The 16,279-nt window shown below is 57.5% G+C and overlaps 1 protein-coding gene across 1 annotated transcript in view; it reads right to left on the reverse strand.

Annotated features, from left to right (window-relative positions):
- WWP2 (WW domain containing E3 ubiquitin protein ligase 2) overlaps positions 1-16,279 on the reverse strand; it is a 34,693-nt gene that overhangs the window by 14,111 nt on the left and 4,303 nt on the right. Inside the window, exons 5-8 of the mRNA XM_027903512.1 lie at positions 11,396-11,533; positions 10,566-10,662; positions 5,966-6,177; positions 3,416-3,632 (exon numbers count right to left, since the gene is read on the reverse strand). Of these exons, the coding sequence (XP_027759313.1) occupies positions 3,416-3,632; positions 5,966-6,177; positions 10,566-10,662; positions 11,396-11,533 (664 nt within the window). The remainder of the gene's footprint in view (positions 1-3,415; positions 3,633-5,965; positions 6,178-10,565; positions 10,663-11,395; positions 11,534-16,279) is intronic.

The raw sequence follows: 16,279 nt of genomic DNA on the forward strand, positions 1-16,279 counted from the left end.
TAACAGGTTCTCTGATCCATATAGCTCTGAGGACTTGGAAGTCCTTTATGGTAAGAGGCTCTCAAGCCCCCAAATACCATTCCTGTGGCTGTAGAGACCAGAATAATGGAATAATGGCCAGTCTCTTCGCGAACGAAGAATCGGGGAAGGTCTTTCCACCTTCCAGCCTGCGCATTGGATTTTTTAGGTGAGACACAGTGTGCACGGAACTGAGCCCACCCTTTAATCCTGAGGTTCATCTGCCGGGGCCAAGCACGCTTGGACGGTGGCAGCGAGGTCCTCAGGACGTAGATGGATTGCCTTATGGGCTAACGAGCTCCATCTTGTAGAGACCAGAAATCCCATGACGATGATTCCTCTGGGTTTCTGGATCCCTCAGATACCCCTCTGGGTGTCTCATGACTGCCAAGAGCCACACAGGACTGGGGAGAGCTGCTGGTGGTGGCAGCTACTGACTGATGTCCTGTGTCCCTGTGTCACACCCTGTACAAACATCGATGACCTCACAAGCTCCTCACCAGCAGCTCCCTGGTGATCTGCAAAGTAACTCTGCTGAGCCCTGGCTCACCCTGTGGGCAGCAGTCCCAGCACTGGTGATGAACCACAGTCACTGCTGACACACAGCAACAGCCTGGGAGATGGGGACACTGGGGATATCCCATCCTCGCTCAGACCACCCAGCCCAGCTCCACATGGCCACCGGCACAGGAGATCCATGGTTTTGGGAGCACTGGATAGTGAGAGCTCTCCCCACCTGCACCACACTGCAAGCATGAAGTGCCTGGCACGATGGCCCCCACCAGCTCCCCTGCAGCTGCCCAAAGGCTCATGATGGCCATGGATGCAGGAACCATGGGCACTGGGAAGTGGCAGAGCTGAGACAACCCTGCAGTCCAAACAAAACGCCCTCCTTATGTAAGAAACCACAGCCCTGTGGCTCCTGCCAGGCAGCATAATGCACCTCTTTGTGCGGGCGAGACAGCGCCATGCACACACCCCCCTCCCGGCCGGCTGTCCCTGTGCAGGATCATCCCTGATAGGATCCAGATGCAGAAGCCAGCGGCTCTTATGCCCCCCTGCCCCCTTTTGCTATCGGTCTGCTCAGAAACCCCCAGTGAGAGCCAGGACCCTGCACCCAAGGCCTCGGGCACTGTGGCTGCTGTGCTGGCTCCACACACGCCTGGCTTTGCAAGCGAACACTCTGCCCGGAGGATGTGAAGGAGGTTTTGGGCACTGCTGGGGCTGGAATTACTCAGAACTCCTTCCAGCACCCTCCAGCCCCTAAGACAGACTCCCAGTTGTGTGAGGGATGCCTTTGAGCTACCACACCTGGTGCAGATGTTGAGGCCCAGAGATTTGAGCAGAGCAAATCACTCCGAATCCCCACATGAACCCAGCGCTCTGACTCTGTCACAGCCCAGAATGAGGAGGGAGGCTGGGGCCACCCTCCAGAGGCTGAAGTCAGTGCTCCCCACGCTCCCACAGATGGAAGGCACGTGGAAAATGAGGCAGGGCAAGCAGGAGGGACACCAAGCCTGGAATTGACTGGCAGCTCTGCAGGGGATGTTGCTCCTGTGAGTGGCAGGGCAGGAGCCATCCCTCACAGGCTCCACAGTGCTCCCTCACAGGCATCCTAGCAGAGACGGGTCAGCGAGGGGGCTGGTCTGCATCCCCATCTCCCACTCAGGGCCCCAAACCACCGAAGTAATTCCCTGGTGTGGTGAGCCAAGCAAATACCAGCCATCATAGATCAGGGCTCAAGAGAGCCCCAGAAGCTCCTTTTCACCACCCCCGGGATACAGTGTGTTGTGCAATTCCAGTTTAGTAAATCCCCATTAGCCCAGGAGCTGATCTGGCAGCTCTCAGGGCTTTGACAGACTCAACTCTCTGCTCTCCTTTACCTGGGAAGACCTTGATCCCAAGCAGGTGAGTGCTGCCCAAGCCAGCCCAGCATGGCACAAACGCAGCACGTGCCAGAGAGTGGCTGCCCTCTTCCCCCTACAGACCCCACTGTCAGGAAGGGAGGAACAGACACAGAAAGTGCTAATCAAAGGTGTCTCCAGATATCCAAATTCTGGGAGCTCAGCCTGGAGGATGGCTCACTACTCCTTTACCACTCCTCTCTGTCTGTCTTCCAAAGCACAACAGCTTTGTTCTCCTCCCTGCTCTGACACACTCTGCTCTCCAGTCTGTGAGACAGGGGTGGGAAGGACAGGGCCACTCTTATAGCTGGTTGGACCAGGTAAATCCAGCCTGGCATGTCTTAGAAAGCAGTGCATGCAGCCTCCTGAGCCTTTGGAATCTCGAATCATGAGGTATCTGCAGGCTCCTCCACCCCAGGAAAGAAACAACAGCCTGTTTCCAACCCCAGGTGGGGAAAAGGAGCCCTTCAGTCTACCTGGTAGGAGCAGAAAGAGGCACAAGATCTGCCTGGAATAAAGGCCTTTTTGAGAGCACTGGACTTTTCCAGCTGCCTGGAAACAGGAAGCACCCAGGCCAGAAGAACAGAACCCCTCACACACCCAGCATAAAGGCACACTGAGCCGTTAACCCTAATTACCTGTGACTGACACGCGAGCAGGCCCTGACCTTTCAGACATCGCCTCAGCCAAGGGAAAATAAACAGCTCCCTTCATCCCAAACACAGCCCATTTCACCCCACCCCCAGAATTCAAGGTGTTTGATACAAGGGAGAACGACCCAGATGCAGCACAGAGGGGCTGAGCCCAGATGCCCCTGCCCCCCACAAAGCCAGCACATCCATGGGCATTGCTCAGCCCCTCCCTGCTCTCCTCCAGCCCCTTCCCCAGATCCCCAGGAGGAGGAGGAGGAGCATCCGCACCAGGGAGAACGGGCACTGCTACTGGTGGGTCCTGCCCACCTGCCCTCAGCAGTTGCCAATGCCCCACAGTGTCCCTGGAGCACGTCCGTGCCCTCCTGCTCCGTGGGAGCTCCCTGGAAATCCACGCTCGCTCTCCTGGGTGTTTTCCTCTGCCTGATCCCTTCAGCAGTCCCGGGAGAGCACAGAGCTCTGCATGGATGCTGAGAGGCTGCTTGGCACTGCGCTGCCAACCACTGTTTACTGCCCCAAACCCTCATGGGCACGGCCCAGCCAGTGGCCCGCAGGATCCATGGCAGTCAACCCTGAGCAGATGGGCAGAGCAGCGGGCACAGGCCGTGCCAGGTGAGCAGGGCACACGGATTCCCACAGTTGACCCAGGCCCCCCCTGCTCCACTGAGCACCAGCATCCCCACCAGCTCCCGGGGCAGCACTTCCCTCCCTCAAACAGCCTCCCCTTCCAGCCCACAGCAGTGCCCCAGTCTGTTCCTGTCCCCACCTTCAGGGCCCTGGCTCCCTCCCTGAGGGTCACGGGAACCCACCATGCAGAAGTCTCAGGCAGAAGGCAGAGCTTACCCGGGGGGCAGAGCATCCAGGGTGGGCACTGCTGCCCGGGCCGGGGGGGCACTGGGGCCAGATGCTGCCTCCTCGGCCTCTCCAGAGCCGGGTAGGGCAGCAGGGGCAGGAGTGGTGGGGCCGTTGGTCGTGCCAGGCACCGCTGGGGTCGGAGCATTCACCCCCGCTGCCGGCCTGTCCTCTTCAATGTCCACGGCACCCACGGCGTCCCCGTTCGCTGGAAGGGCAGAGGGCAGGAGGTCAGCATCCAGGAGGGAATGGGGCCTGGCAGATCCTCCCGGGAGCAGAACTTGGGCGACAACCCAAGCACGGGACTCATGGTGCTCCTGGCCTGTAGCAAAGGCAGCACCTGCATCACCCGGATCGCTCTGGGAACCACTGCCTCCATCTTGAGAAAAAAGCAGAAGGTACTTTTTTGTGCTCAGTTTCTCTTCGGCCACTGGAAACATGCTGCATCCCTGATGGGAACTCAGGGAATGAGCTCCGAAACTGGGGGTGCAGCATCTCTCCCGAGGCAGAATGAAACCCGGGCTCAGCAAGTCAACAGCAATGGAAAGAGCTAAATGTTGCTGGGTTCCAGTGAACTTTTGAAAAAGGGAAGGGAAAGAGACAGAGAAAAGGAAAACTACAAAGGAAAATGATGAGGAAGAAAATGCAGAGTAAAAAGGTGGAAGGGAATTTGTTTGAGAAAAACTTATTAGATACCCAAAACCCTGCGATCTGGCAGCCCAGCTGAGCAGAACCTTTGCTACAAGACATCCTGGCTGGTGTGGCAAAGCAGAAGTTTTAGAAACAATCCAGGAACAAGGAACAAAGTTCTTCTGCAGACAGAGTTCCATGATTTGGAGCTGAGAAATGCAGAAAACCATAAGGGAAGCCCAAATATTTAGAAGTATTGCAGGAAAAATCAGTATGAACTCCCACAGATGGGAGGCTGAAGAGCTACATATACTCTGTAGAAGAGGCAGAGTGCTCAGGACTCTGCTTGGCAGCTGGAAGGTGCCAGGACAATATCCTGGCAAGAGGAATCCTGGGACACAGTGGCAGTTGAAGGTGTCCCCAGGCAGCACCTGAGGGTGAGGAAGATTTCCAGTTTAGCAACAAGAGTCCACCAAAGTCCTGTGGCAGCCAGCTGAGGAGGTCCCTGACTGCCTCTCATCTCCAGCAAGCCTGGGAAAGGGCAGTTTTAGAGGTCTCAATCACGCTGTGCCAGTCTCCAAAGGGAACCTGCAGAATGACCCAGTTGACTATGCCATGGTTGGTTTGATCACAGCCCTGGACAAAGCAGGGAAAAGCTAATCCAAAGTTCACCTGATAAGGAAAGGCTCCAAGAGGAACATAGCAAGGGCTGAACAATGTGACTGTGGGGAAAACACGCCTGGGAATAATCTCCTTTTATTGAAACTACAGCTGAGAGTGACAAATGTAACAGGGATGTTCTTACCACAGCCTGCTCGAAAAACATGGCTACGTCACCAAAATGTACCAAACTAAGGGGTGAGAGGATGGTTTGTAGAGGCACTCCAACACTAATCCCAGCCATCCAAAACACTCTTCTCCCCATCCTCAAGTCATCACTGACAGGATTTGTGAGAGGCACAGAGGGTGTGAGCGGTAAACACCAACAAGGACAGCACAGTCATAAAGCCACTGGGGAGGCTGTGGCCAGGCCAGTAAAACGTGCTTTAAACAAACCAAAGCCAAGGAGCCAAGCTGTACTTGGGAACAAAATCCCTGTCCCCAGCCTGAGGGAGTGTCCACAGAGTGAGGAGACTCAGGAGGTTTGGGCTTTGGCAAAAATGGGCTTTGGCAAAATTGAAATTGCGTTGCTCCAGGTCTTCCCAATGAAATGTAAAAAAACTCCAACTTCCTTCTGGGTTAAACAAAACATTTCCTTCTCTCCTAAACAAAGCACTCTGCTTTTCCTTCCAGATCTCCCATGAAAGCAAACTCAGTGCAGAGGAGCAGGAGATGCTCCATGAAAGCCAGAGAAGGAAAACAGATCAGTGACTTTGTAGTCAGGCACTCAGCAGGCCCCAGTCCTGCTCCACAAGGGATTCAGGGCTTTGTGGACAAACCCAAGAAAAGACAAAAGAAACCTTTCCAAATATACCCTCTGATGTAAGAACCCTTTGAGAGGTGGGTTTTCACTGATGCTTCACAGGCAGCTGCTCCTCCCACTTCAGATCTTCACTTAAGGCTGATGGGAAATTCAGCTGAACTCTGAAAAAAGTCCACTCAGCAGTGACAACTGTCCTCCTCATTGTGGCATCAGTGGTGCTGCTGTCCCAGTATCCTTTTAAACACCTGGAGCTGGGGGTTCCAGAATGGAGCCACAGGAATCATTCCTGACAGGCAGCACCAATCCTACAAGGGAGCTCTGCGGAGCTGCCCAGCTTATCAGCAGTAAAAGCAATAAAAAAAAAATCAATCAATTCACAGGGAGGACACTCCCAGGCACTACAAGATCCATCATCTCAGCAGAAATTAATTTTCTCCACCATAAATATCGCCGAGCTCTGGCCCCCACCTCCCCGAGCGTTGGCTCACCTGTGCCATTGACCGCTCCGTTGGCCATGGTGGTGACTGTGCCATTGGCTGTGCCATTGCCTGTCCCATTGGCAGTGCCGTTGGCTGTGCCGTTGGCCATGCTGGCGTGCTGTGTGCTCTTGGCCTGCTGCCGGTGCCGGCTCCTGGCGCTGGGACTTTGCTCGCCACTCCCTGTGTTTCCCCTGGCCACTCCAGCCACGTGTCGGTGTGTCCTGTGAGGGAAAAGAACATGGGAGGTGAGAGACATCATATGGAAAATCCCGCTCCTGCCTTTTTGCCTCAGTCTTGTGCCACTTCCATCCCTGGGAACAGGTGGGATGGAGCCATGTACCTCCACTCAGGGCACTGCCCGGAGGTTCACGCTGCTTGCTGAAACCGGCCAGTGGCAGAATCCCACGGAGGAGTCACCTGAGTGACAACTCCTTGCTTTTGTTCACGGGTGGTCACCTCGCACGCCAAGGAACAGCCCCGGTCACTCGTGGCCAGACACCAGCTCGCAGCCCCGAGACACCAGGGCTCCAGGCAGCTTGCTCTGTGCACCACTGTAGATCCCAGGGGAGATCCCATGGCAGCCCCACCTCCTGCACCACAGAGGGGATCCTCACTGGTGCCTCCCACCCAGCTCCAGGCCTTGCACAGAAACAGGTGAGGAAGGTGCAAGTGTTCGCTGCTGCCAAGACAACCGTGGCCCCCGGAAAAGGAGGGAACAAGCAGCTGGGAAAGATGGGAGCTGAAATCACAGCACAGGCTGTGACTGACTCAGGTGCAGCTGTTCCATCTCTCGGGGGTCTCTGTGTCACACTGGAGTTCACCTGTCAATGTGTCCCCACAGCCAGGACAGCCCAACTTCTGTGGGCAGAGGACCTGCAGCATCCCTGGCACACTCCCCCTCAGACCACCCTGGGCCCCCAAGGCAGCATGAAGGCTTCCCAAAAAAACTGGGTTTCACCTTGAGAATTCATTACTGCGAGTGGGCAGAGAGACAGGGCGGCAGGGGGATGCTGCCTTCCCAAATCTGGGGGCAGGGCAGAGGCAGAGCCTGAGCACCTCCACCCAGGCTGGCAGCCAGGGCAGCAACCACAGAGAGTGAGGACTGCAGGGACCAGGACGTCAGTTTGCCCCAGCCAAAATCTACCCTTAAAAGGGCAAAACCCACAAACTGTCCCCAAGTGTCAGTGCTGGTGCTGGGAGGGGACAGCAGCTTGGCAGCGACAGGGCACAGATCAGTCATGCCACCCTTGCCAGCTCCAGCAAGCCCTTGGTTCCTCCCACTTATTCTGAAGCCTCTCCTTGGGGTGCAGCTCATGGCAGGACTGGGATCGGGAGGAGACATGGGAAAGCAAGAGATGGTTGTTGGAAATAGATCAGATAAGAGCCACGGGGCAGAACAGAGCTGCTGTGACCCCTTCGACCAGCCAGAGACTCCCAGGAGGGTGGTCCCACCCAGGGGCTCCTCAAGGGGCTCCTCAGACTATGAACTCATCCCAGAAATCCTGGCTACCCTCGGACACGGCTCCATGCTGGGGTTTGCTTTGCCCACCAGCACCTGGGGACCTGGAGCATCTGCAGGTGCAGAACAGGCTCCTCTTCCCTTGTCAGGAGGTAAAGGTGGCCCCTCACTGCCACATCAGTGGGGCATGCTGACATCACACACCTCCTGAAAGCTGGCTGGGACCTCTCCCCACAGTCACCCCCTCCCCACAGTCACCCCATGGTGAGGACAGAGGCAGTGCAGCCCCCAAAGCCCTGGCCAGAGGGGAGTGGGCAGGTGGCACCAGCCAGTCCCACCGGGAGCAGCCCCCACAGCACGGGACAGATCTGGTCCCTGCCCTTCCAGCACAGATGAGCTCAGAGCTGCCCAGGCAGTTTTTAGAAACCAAAACAGGATGTTTCCAGGCTGCCAGGCGGAGGCACAGGGTTACCAGCCTGAATTAGCCGGCCCGCCGCCCAGCCCAGCCCTCCCACGAGTGCTCCCATCTGGGCATTGTCTTTTAATAGACACTGGAAACAAACCCAGGCCACAGAGCACGGCGGGATGGGAATGTGCGCCCAAAATAGGAGCGGGGAGAAAACCAGGCAAGGCACGGATGGGAACAGATGGTGGGACGGAGCGGGCTGTGCATGGGGCAGCCCCTCTCCCGGGGGGACAAGACCCCCCCTTGTACCCCATTGATAGGGGATCTCAGGTGGCTGCCCCAACCCTGACCTGGACCAGGGCCGACAGTGCCAAAGAGCAAAATGAGATCAGCCAGGTGACATCAACTGTTCAGCTCTCCCACTTCTGCCAAGGGAGAGCCCCCACACGACAGCGGCCAACACAGACCCCGGCCACGAAACCCAGGAATGGCCAGTTTCTCTAGCTGAGGTGGCCAGAAGGCCCCAGCATGACATGCCAGCAGAGGTGGCAGCATGTCTCGGTCTCACTCAGCACCCAAACTGCGGCTGAAGAGGAGGAAGGGCACAGCACAGAGCCAGGAGCCAGCTCTGTCTGTGGGAGGTCAGGGCAGGACCACCACCAGGAGAACCCCGATGCCACATGGTCAGTAGGAGTTCAGCTCCCAAAAACATAGGTATGAGAAATTCCCCCTGTCCCTGCCAAAAGGGGAGGAGGCAGCCATGTCCCCCAGCACCCAAATGAGAGAATCATGGAATGGTTTGGGTGGGAAGGGACCTTAAAGCCCATCTCATTCTACCTCCTGCTATGGGCAGGGACACCTTCCACTATCCCCAGTTGCCCCAAACCCCATCCAACCTGGCCTTGGACACTTCCAGGGATGGGGCAGCCACAGCTTCTCTGGGCAACCTGTGCCAGGGCCTCCACAAGACAAACAGGGGTCATGGCACTCATGGCCCCAGCCCTCAGATGAGAACCTCTGGGCTCTGTTTTCTCCCTGCACAGAGGGCTGTGGAATTTCACACCCTGCCACCAAGATTAGCAGCAAATCCCAAGATGACATTTATTCAGGAGAAGAAAGAGAAGCCTGACCAAGCAGTTTCCCTCATGGGCACAGTGTAGAAATAGCTGAGGAGCAAAGAATGACCCTTTTCTTCCCATCCTGCCGGCAAGTGAGTTTGCCAGCATCCATCACCAAGCCCAGAAAATAAACACGGCTCTGTGTATAAACACAGCAACCATCACACAGAATTCCCAAGCGCAAGGGAACCGCGTTCCACGCCGGAGCAGGCAGCTGCCTTCCCAGTGGGTACATCCAGCAGTGCTCTGCCCCACAGAGCAGTACCACATCGACCTGAGCAGGTACGTCCAGAACACCCTAAATTCAGGAGAGTGCAGCATGGATTGAAGACTAGCTTGGAAATTTCCCATGCGAGGGCAGACGTGGGATTGGAATGATTGCGGGCACACCTGGCAGGTGTCTGAAGGTGCCCTGCAGAAATCCTGGCCAGACCTCACCACTGAAAGAAGAAACTCCTCATATCCAATGGAAAAGCAGCAGGGAAGGGGCAGCAGGCTGAGCCTCCCAAACTAGAACTTTCTTTGCAGGTTTTATAGCACCTACTGAGAGCTGTTAAGTGCCTGCCAAGCCTAGCTCTGTCAGGTCACTGAGCACTTCCCACCTCTGAGAATGATTTAACACCTGGACAGCAGGAATCAGTAGGAGCAGACACCACAAAAGGGCACAAACTGTGTTCACAGCCTACTCCCAACATCCTGCCCCTCTCCCTTCTTGGGTGGAAGATGAACACACAGCATGGAAGGACAGGGTCACTTCTGGAGCCAAAAACATCATCTCTGGTGTGTGCCCAGGAGATGAAGAAGGAGCAGAAGAGCTCGAGGTGTGGGCCTTGTAGCTGAGAGTGCTCCTGAGCCTGGGCCATGCAGAACCTCCCATGGGCAGGCTGCAGGAACCCTCTCCACAGCCACACTCCTACCCAGAACATCTGTACCGGCTGCTGGGCCACTGCCACACTCTGGAAATATAAATAGGTGTTAAATTCAACTCCATGTTGACAGTGTGACACGTCTCCCAATAACCACAGCTCCAAAAGGAGCAGCATTGAACCACTCCAGCCCAGCAAGGAGGCAGGGCAGGGCACTGAGCCAGGCACAGGATGGCCTGTTGCCCAAGCATCTCATTTCCTCTGGAAGCAGCTGTTATTTCCCTGCAGCTCTGCTTCTTCTGCTCCTGGACTTTCAGAAGTGTTCCCTTGTCACCATTGCCTGGAGAGACATTGTGCTTCCCAGTGCCTGGCCAGGGCTGTGTTCGAGGGAAGAGCTGGGGGTCCCCATGATCCCCATTTGAAGGGGTCCCACTTTCCTGGTTTGCCTGTCACAGCCCACCCCACTTCCAGACAGACCATTCCTCTGGCTGCCAGTGGAGCCACTGGTGAAGCTCTCTGGGCCATCACAGACCAGATACTCCTTGAGACAAACCGTTTAGGCTCAGGTCAGCCACAGCCCATCTGTACAGCCACCCCCCTGTACCCCTAGCTCTGCTGTTCCCTGGGACAGGCCACCCCTGCCCCACCTCTCCCATGGGCTGTGGCAGGGGCTCACTGGGAGATCTGCAGTGGGGTGCACTGCACGAGCACATGGCCACAGCAATCCCTCAGTAATGGACACACAGCCTGGGGCCCTCACCTCGGTCTGCTGCCAAAGCAGTTGGTGCTGGGAGGCTGGTGCCGGCCCTCCGTGGCTGCAGCCGCACTGGTGGGATCCCGTCCGGGTGCCTGGGACCCTGCATGGGGGAAGAACAGGAGGGTGAAGAAAAGGACTGAGATACCTACTAGCTCTTCCCTCTTTCCCACCTTCCAGAAAGGAGCCCCAAAAGCACAACAGCCCCACCTATTGCATGACACACCCCCAGCACCCAAGGATACCCCACCTTTAGGCTGAGTTCTCTCCTCTCCCACTGCTATGTGAGGGAACAGCCCCCTTCCCCCAGCACCCCATAGCTCCAAGCAGAACACAGGACTCTGCAGAAGTGGCAGCACCAGGAGAGCAGCCACATTCAAGATTCCTAGATTTCACAGGTTTTGTCTCCCAGCAAGGAAGAGAAGGAGCCAGGGGAAAGCAATGAACTAGCCCCTGTCCAGCACAAGCTCTGCTCCCTCCCCTGGCAGCCCCATGGGTCAGCCATCAATCCGCATCCCCATGGGGAGCCCTGCTCTGCATGGCTCAGGAAACACTGGAACCATTTCCACAGGCCACAGGAACAGCAAGGGAAGGGGTGGATGGCTGGAGGAGGGCCTGGAGAAGGGCTGCTCCTCCCAGGCCATCGACGCTCCCGCTCCAATTCCGCAGAGGCCTGTGAGCACCCAGGGCAGGCAGGGCTGGCACCCAAGCCTCACCTGGGAGAGGAGGCCGGTGCTGGCCCTGGGTCACTCACCCAGGGGTGCTCAGCGCCCTCCTCTCCCCACTCAGCGCCTCGTGCCTGGAGCCACTGCACGCACGTGGGGCCGGGCACTCACCCTCTGTGCCGGCACTGCCGTCGGGAAGGCTTCCCAGAGCAACAGCCGGCCCATCCAGGAAAATCGTCAGCTCTCCGCCTGACACAATGCTGCCTTTGTTCTCCGTCTGCAGGTCCAGGGTCAGCTGCCTGTTCTCCACTGTGGAGAGAGGGGACAGGGAGAGAGACCACCAGTCACCACCAGGATCCCACCTGTAATGGACATGGCTCCACCAGCCCAGCTCTCATGTCAGCCCCCTGGCCCACCCCTGGTGGGTCCCCCCACCCCCTAAAGATGCCTGCTCCCTCAGGGCCAGTTGTCCCAGTGAGCACCATCAGCACTGGCCCCACACCTACAGGTACCTTCCAGCACTGCCCAAGGATCCGCAGTCAGCCCCATCACCCTCTCCCAAGGAAAACCCTCCCTCACCAGCCTTTTACTGGGGCTGCAGCTGCCCCGGGGCCCTGGCTATGGCACAGCCAAGACCTTCATTGCTCACAGATCCTGGAGCTGGGGCTGTAGAGCAGATCCTGGCAGGAAAATTGAGGGATTTAACACAACACATGGGGCAAGAAGGGTCCTTCATCATGGCAACCACCACATCCCCATGCATCAATTCCACTGAACAACAGAGCACAGAGGGCTGTTCCCTAACAGGAGCACTCCAAACACTGTGCTGAGGCACTGGACTGCCTCCACAGAAGGTTCTGGAGTGGATGGCATAGTCTGGGAAGCTCCCGGAGACAGCTGCCAGCTCCACTCCCACCTTCGGGAGCCATTTTGGCTTCAGCAGCTTTAGCAAGAGTTTGCTGGTCCCTAGGGGCAATGGGGGTACAGGCACAGCCCTCAGCACCCATGGGCAGGCAGGGCTGCTCCCCTGGGTGACAGCACCCACCCAGCACAGCAATGCCTGCCGGAGCCAGCCGGATTGAAACACCCAGCTCCGCCACAGAGGGCTGCGCCAGCCTGGGACAGCGGCCCAGACACTTCCTGACTCATTTGCTCAAATAATATTTTTATTATACACGGATTGCTCATGACACAACGGCACCATTTTTTAGCAACCTGCTTTGTCCTGGTGCGACGCGGGGATGGGGTGTGGTTCCTGCCAGTGGGAGCAGGAGGGAGGGAGCACACACCCACGGACCCCTTGTCCTACCTCTAGCTCCAAGCTGTCTGTGCTGGGACTCACCACCCCCTCCTCCAAGACACCCCAGAACCCAGCGACATAGGGTCTGTGGCAAAGACAGGGTTGTGAGACAGGCTGCAATTGTGGATCTCAGGGAAGTCTCTGGTTTGTCGTGCCAAGGATACAGGTATCCCCTGCACAGAAGGAGCACACGCTCACAGGGGGACAGCACAGAGGTTGGAATTCAGCTCTGTCACTTATCACCCACCCATCATCCAACATGGGATTCTGCTGAGCCCGGTCTCCCCCTCTGCCTCACAGAGCTGTTCTCCACTCGCTTCCAAGGGGAACCAACCTCATAGGCGGTTTTAAGAGCTTGAGACAGAAGATGCTACTGAACACAGCCAAAAACCAGAACGAATCCAGACCCTGTTTCCCCCCTGGCTCCTCTAAGCCATAGGAATCCAAATTTTCTCCGGGGTCCCTCCATCCCCCTCCGTGAGCGCCGCGCTCCGGGGCCACACAAGCCCTCATTGTGCGGGCGCCCGGCCGAGGCGCAAAGACAAGGTGTCTCCAAGTGGAGGATGTGAACATGAACCTCCCAGTCGGCTTCCTTCTCCCCCCCTCCAGCTTTTTTAAAGAAAATAAACACTCGCAGAACCTTCCCCTCCCTGTCCCCGTCCAGCGTGCAGGACGCACAAAGGGACATTGCTGCTGCCCCGACGGCGGGTCCCCCGAAGGGCCGAGCACAAAGGCTGCCTCTGTCCCGCCGGCTGCCAGAATGTCAGAGGGATTATTATTATTATTTTGGGAGGGGGTCGGGGGGTGATTCGGTCCTGAATAAGGTCTCAGTTCAGCTGCTTCCAGTGCCCCGCACGCAGCATCAGAGCTCCCATTTAGTGGAGGTGAGCTGGAATTCCCACCCAGCCCATTAAGCGGATTTACGGTTCCAAGAAACAAGGCTGGGAGCAGCCGGTGCGATAACGGCCCCGGGCTGAGACCCAGCCCCTGGGACCCCCAGGGACCACACCACACGGGACAGGCAGCCCCTCTGAGCACCCTGTCTGAGATGGCTCCATCTCCATGCACACATCCAGGAAGAATTCCAGACAGCCAGCCAGATGGTACTTCCCACTCTCTCATCTCCCCAAACCCTCTTTGCACAGTCCCACTGGATGCAAAGGCCAGATCCCATTCCAACAGCTCCATGTGATTGTCCAGGTTTTATCTGGGATGGATCAAAGCTCCCTGGTGCTGAGCAGGTGAAGACGGGCCCAGCCTTTGTGAATTCCCACAGCCAAAGGAATGAGCCCATGCTGTGGCTACAAGTTCCTATGGGGAGAAGCAGGAGGAAAACTAGACCTTCTGCAGCCATTCCCAAAACAAGGAAGAACCCAGAGTTTAGGGGAAGGAGTAATCTTTACTGTCCCATGAAAGTCTCCCCAGGGCAGCTTTGCCCATGCTGCTGACCCAGCTTAGAGACAACCATGTCCCACCTCATTTATCTGTCAGGAATAACCAGGAAAGCCTTGGACTTCTGCTTTCCTCTGAAAGGTGACATAGGATGGGCATTGTCTGACTCCTGTGGTGACCTACTGGCTGGATGACCAGTTTTATGGGATTACATCCCAGCCACAGCAAGCCAGCTCAGAGAGCTGCCAGGGCATGCAGCACAGCACAGCTCCTTTGGCATCACAGCCATTATGGGGTGGAGCTGCAGTTTTCCAGAGGCTGGGAATTGCTGCTGGCTTCCTGGAGGGTCCCACAAGACCATGCCTCCAGCAGCTCTGCCTGGGGCCCAACAGCGGGGACTCTGTGGGATCTGTAAAGCCCTGGAAAGTGGTGCCACTTGGCACACAGTGGGATCAGGAAAAACCAGCAGGGCCGAGTATGGGGTCCCACAGAGCCTGCAGTGTGGGGCCAGCTGGGGTTGCCCCTCAGGTGAAGCACCAGGAGCTCCCTGGAACCGAGAGGTGCCTCTGCAGAGGCAGCACTCAGGGGCCGGGGCAGGGGCTGTGCCATGGAAAACAAGCTGCTTTACAGGAGCCCTGGGAGCAGCTCAGCTCCTGGAAGGCTCCAGCTCATATTAGGGATGGAACCCGTTGTGCTCCACCTCTCCACTTCCCATCCAATCCCTCTGGAGGCAGGAGAGCTCTGCCTGACAGGGGAGAGGCCCTGCAGGCCCTGCCAAGGTGCTGGAAAGTGCTGGGAGTCCCAAAGCCAGGCTGGCCCTGCCCGGAGCAGGAGCTCCTGCGACAGCCAGGCTGTCAGCTCCAGAGGCTCTCCCAACCTTCCTGTGAGCTCAGGCCTCGTCACTGAGCTCTTTTTCCAAGCTCCCGGCCTTGGAGTGAAGACTTTTTCACCTGAAGCAAGGCATGCTTGGCAGGAAGGCTGACAGAAATGGGGGCAGCTCCAGCAACATCCTGGCAGGCGGGAGCCGAGGACGTCACTGTCCGGCCCAGACCCATTCCTGCCTGCTGAGCGGAATGACAGGAACATAGAATGAAGGCCACAGCTACACTCACACACCAGGAACCCACAAAGAACTTATCAAAATGGTAACTAACCCAGTGAAGGTAGAGAGAGAGGCTGCTGCCTAGAAGGAGCAGCCCTGGGAAGGATTGCTCCAGCTGAGCACTTCCCAGGATGGGGAGAGGAGGGCCAGGCCCCTCCAGTGATAGAGGGCACACACATTTTGCTGCTTCACACACATTCAGTGTCTGACTAGGGATGGTTTGAAATCCCAGACGCCTTTCGCATGCCCTTGCCTGACCCAGCCCCTTCCTCAGGCTGGCAGGCAGAAGGAATAGGATCCCCTCCTCCCAGGAGATGAGGAGCCTCCGAGGAAGGGGTCTCGAGGCTCCCACGGGACCACCAGGGGACCCACAGCAGTCTCTGCCCCACTCAGAGCTGCAGCAAAGCCTGAAGGCTGAGGAGTAACCTGCAGAGAAGAGGAGGGAGCAGATGCCAGCCCATACAAGATGGCCAGACGGAAGCACACGGTCCAGGCAGTGCCAGCTGCCCCCAGCCCATGGCAGCACCTTCCTGGCAGGCCAGGGCAGGCTCTGCAGCTTTAAGAGTCCTCCCTCCCAGCCCACGGTGTCAAGGAAAAATCTGACACTTTTTTTCTGGTGGATGTTAACGAACAAGCTCGAACAGCCAGTTGCCTTTTCCATTCATTTTCCACACAGCCCCCTGGGAGGCTGGGAATGAAAGAGCCGATTGTGCCCCCGCAGGTAGGGCGGGAGTCACGGCGGCTCCGGGAGCCCAGCCGGCATCGGCACACCTCAGCAAGGAAAGCTGCAGGGAAGGGTGCTCCGGGGCACAGCCCCCACAGCCCCCGGGCTGTCTGACACCTCACTCCCAGACACAGACCCCATCCCGGGGCACACGTTCAGGTCCTCAGGGCCTTTGTGAGGTGCCAGCGGTGGCAGCACAGCTCCCACATGTCCCTCAGTGTCCCACAGCCAGACCAGGTGCAGCCTGCCCAGCACAGGAGTACGGCAGGGACACTGGCGTGGTTTCACAGCCTGCAGCAGCAGTGCCAGGGGAAGCAGCCCACCCCAGCCCCCGGCACCGTGGAGGGTCTGACCCAGCCCCGAATCCCCCTGAGGCACAGGAGGCCCCTCTCCCTGCTCAATACCAGGTCTGTGTCTCACAAGCTTTGCTTGGAATAGACAGAGACAGCCTTTTCCAGCCCCGCGCGGCCGCTCGCACCGCCCCGGCCCTGAATGGCCGCCTTTATGTGGGAGCTGCTGTCATGAGCCACACTCTGG

The sequence above is a fragment of the Empidonax traillii genome, unplaced genomic scaffold, assembly GCF_003031625.1.
Source record: "Empidonax traillii isolate 1590-97213 ecotype Southwest subspecies unplaced genomic scaffold, ASM303162v1 scaffold23:size2178997, whole genome shotgun sequence".
In the NCBI taxonomy this organism is placed as follows: Eukaryota; Metazoa; Chordata; class Aves; order Passeriformes; family Tyrannidae; genus Empidonax; species Empidonax traillii.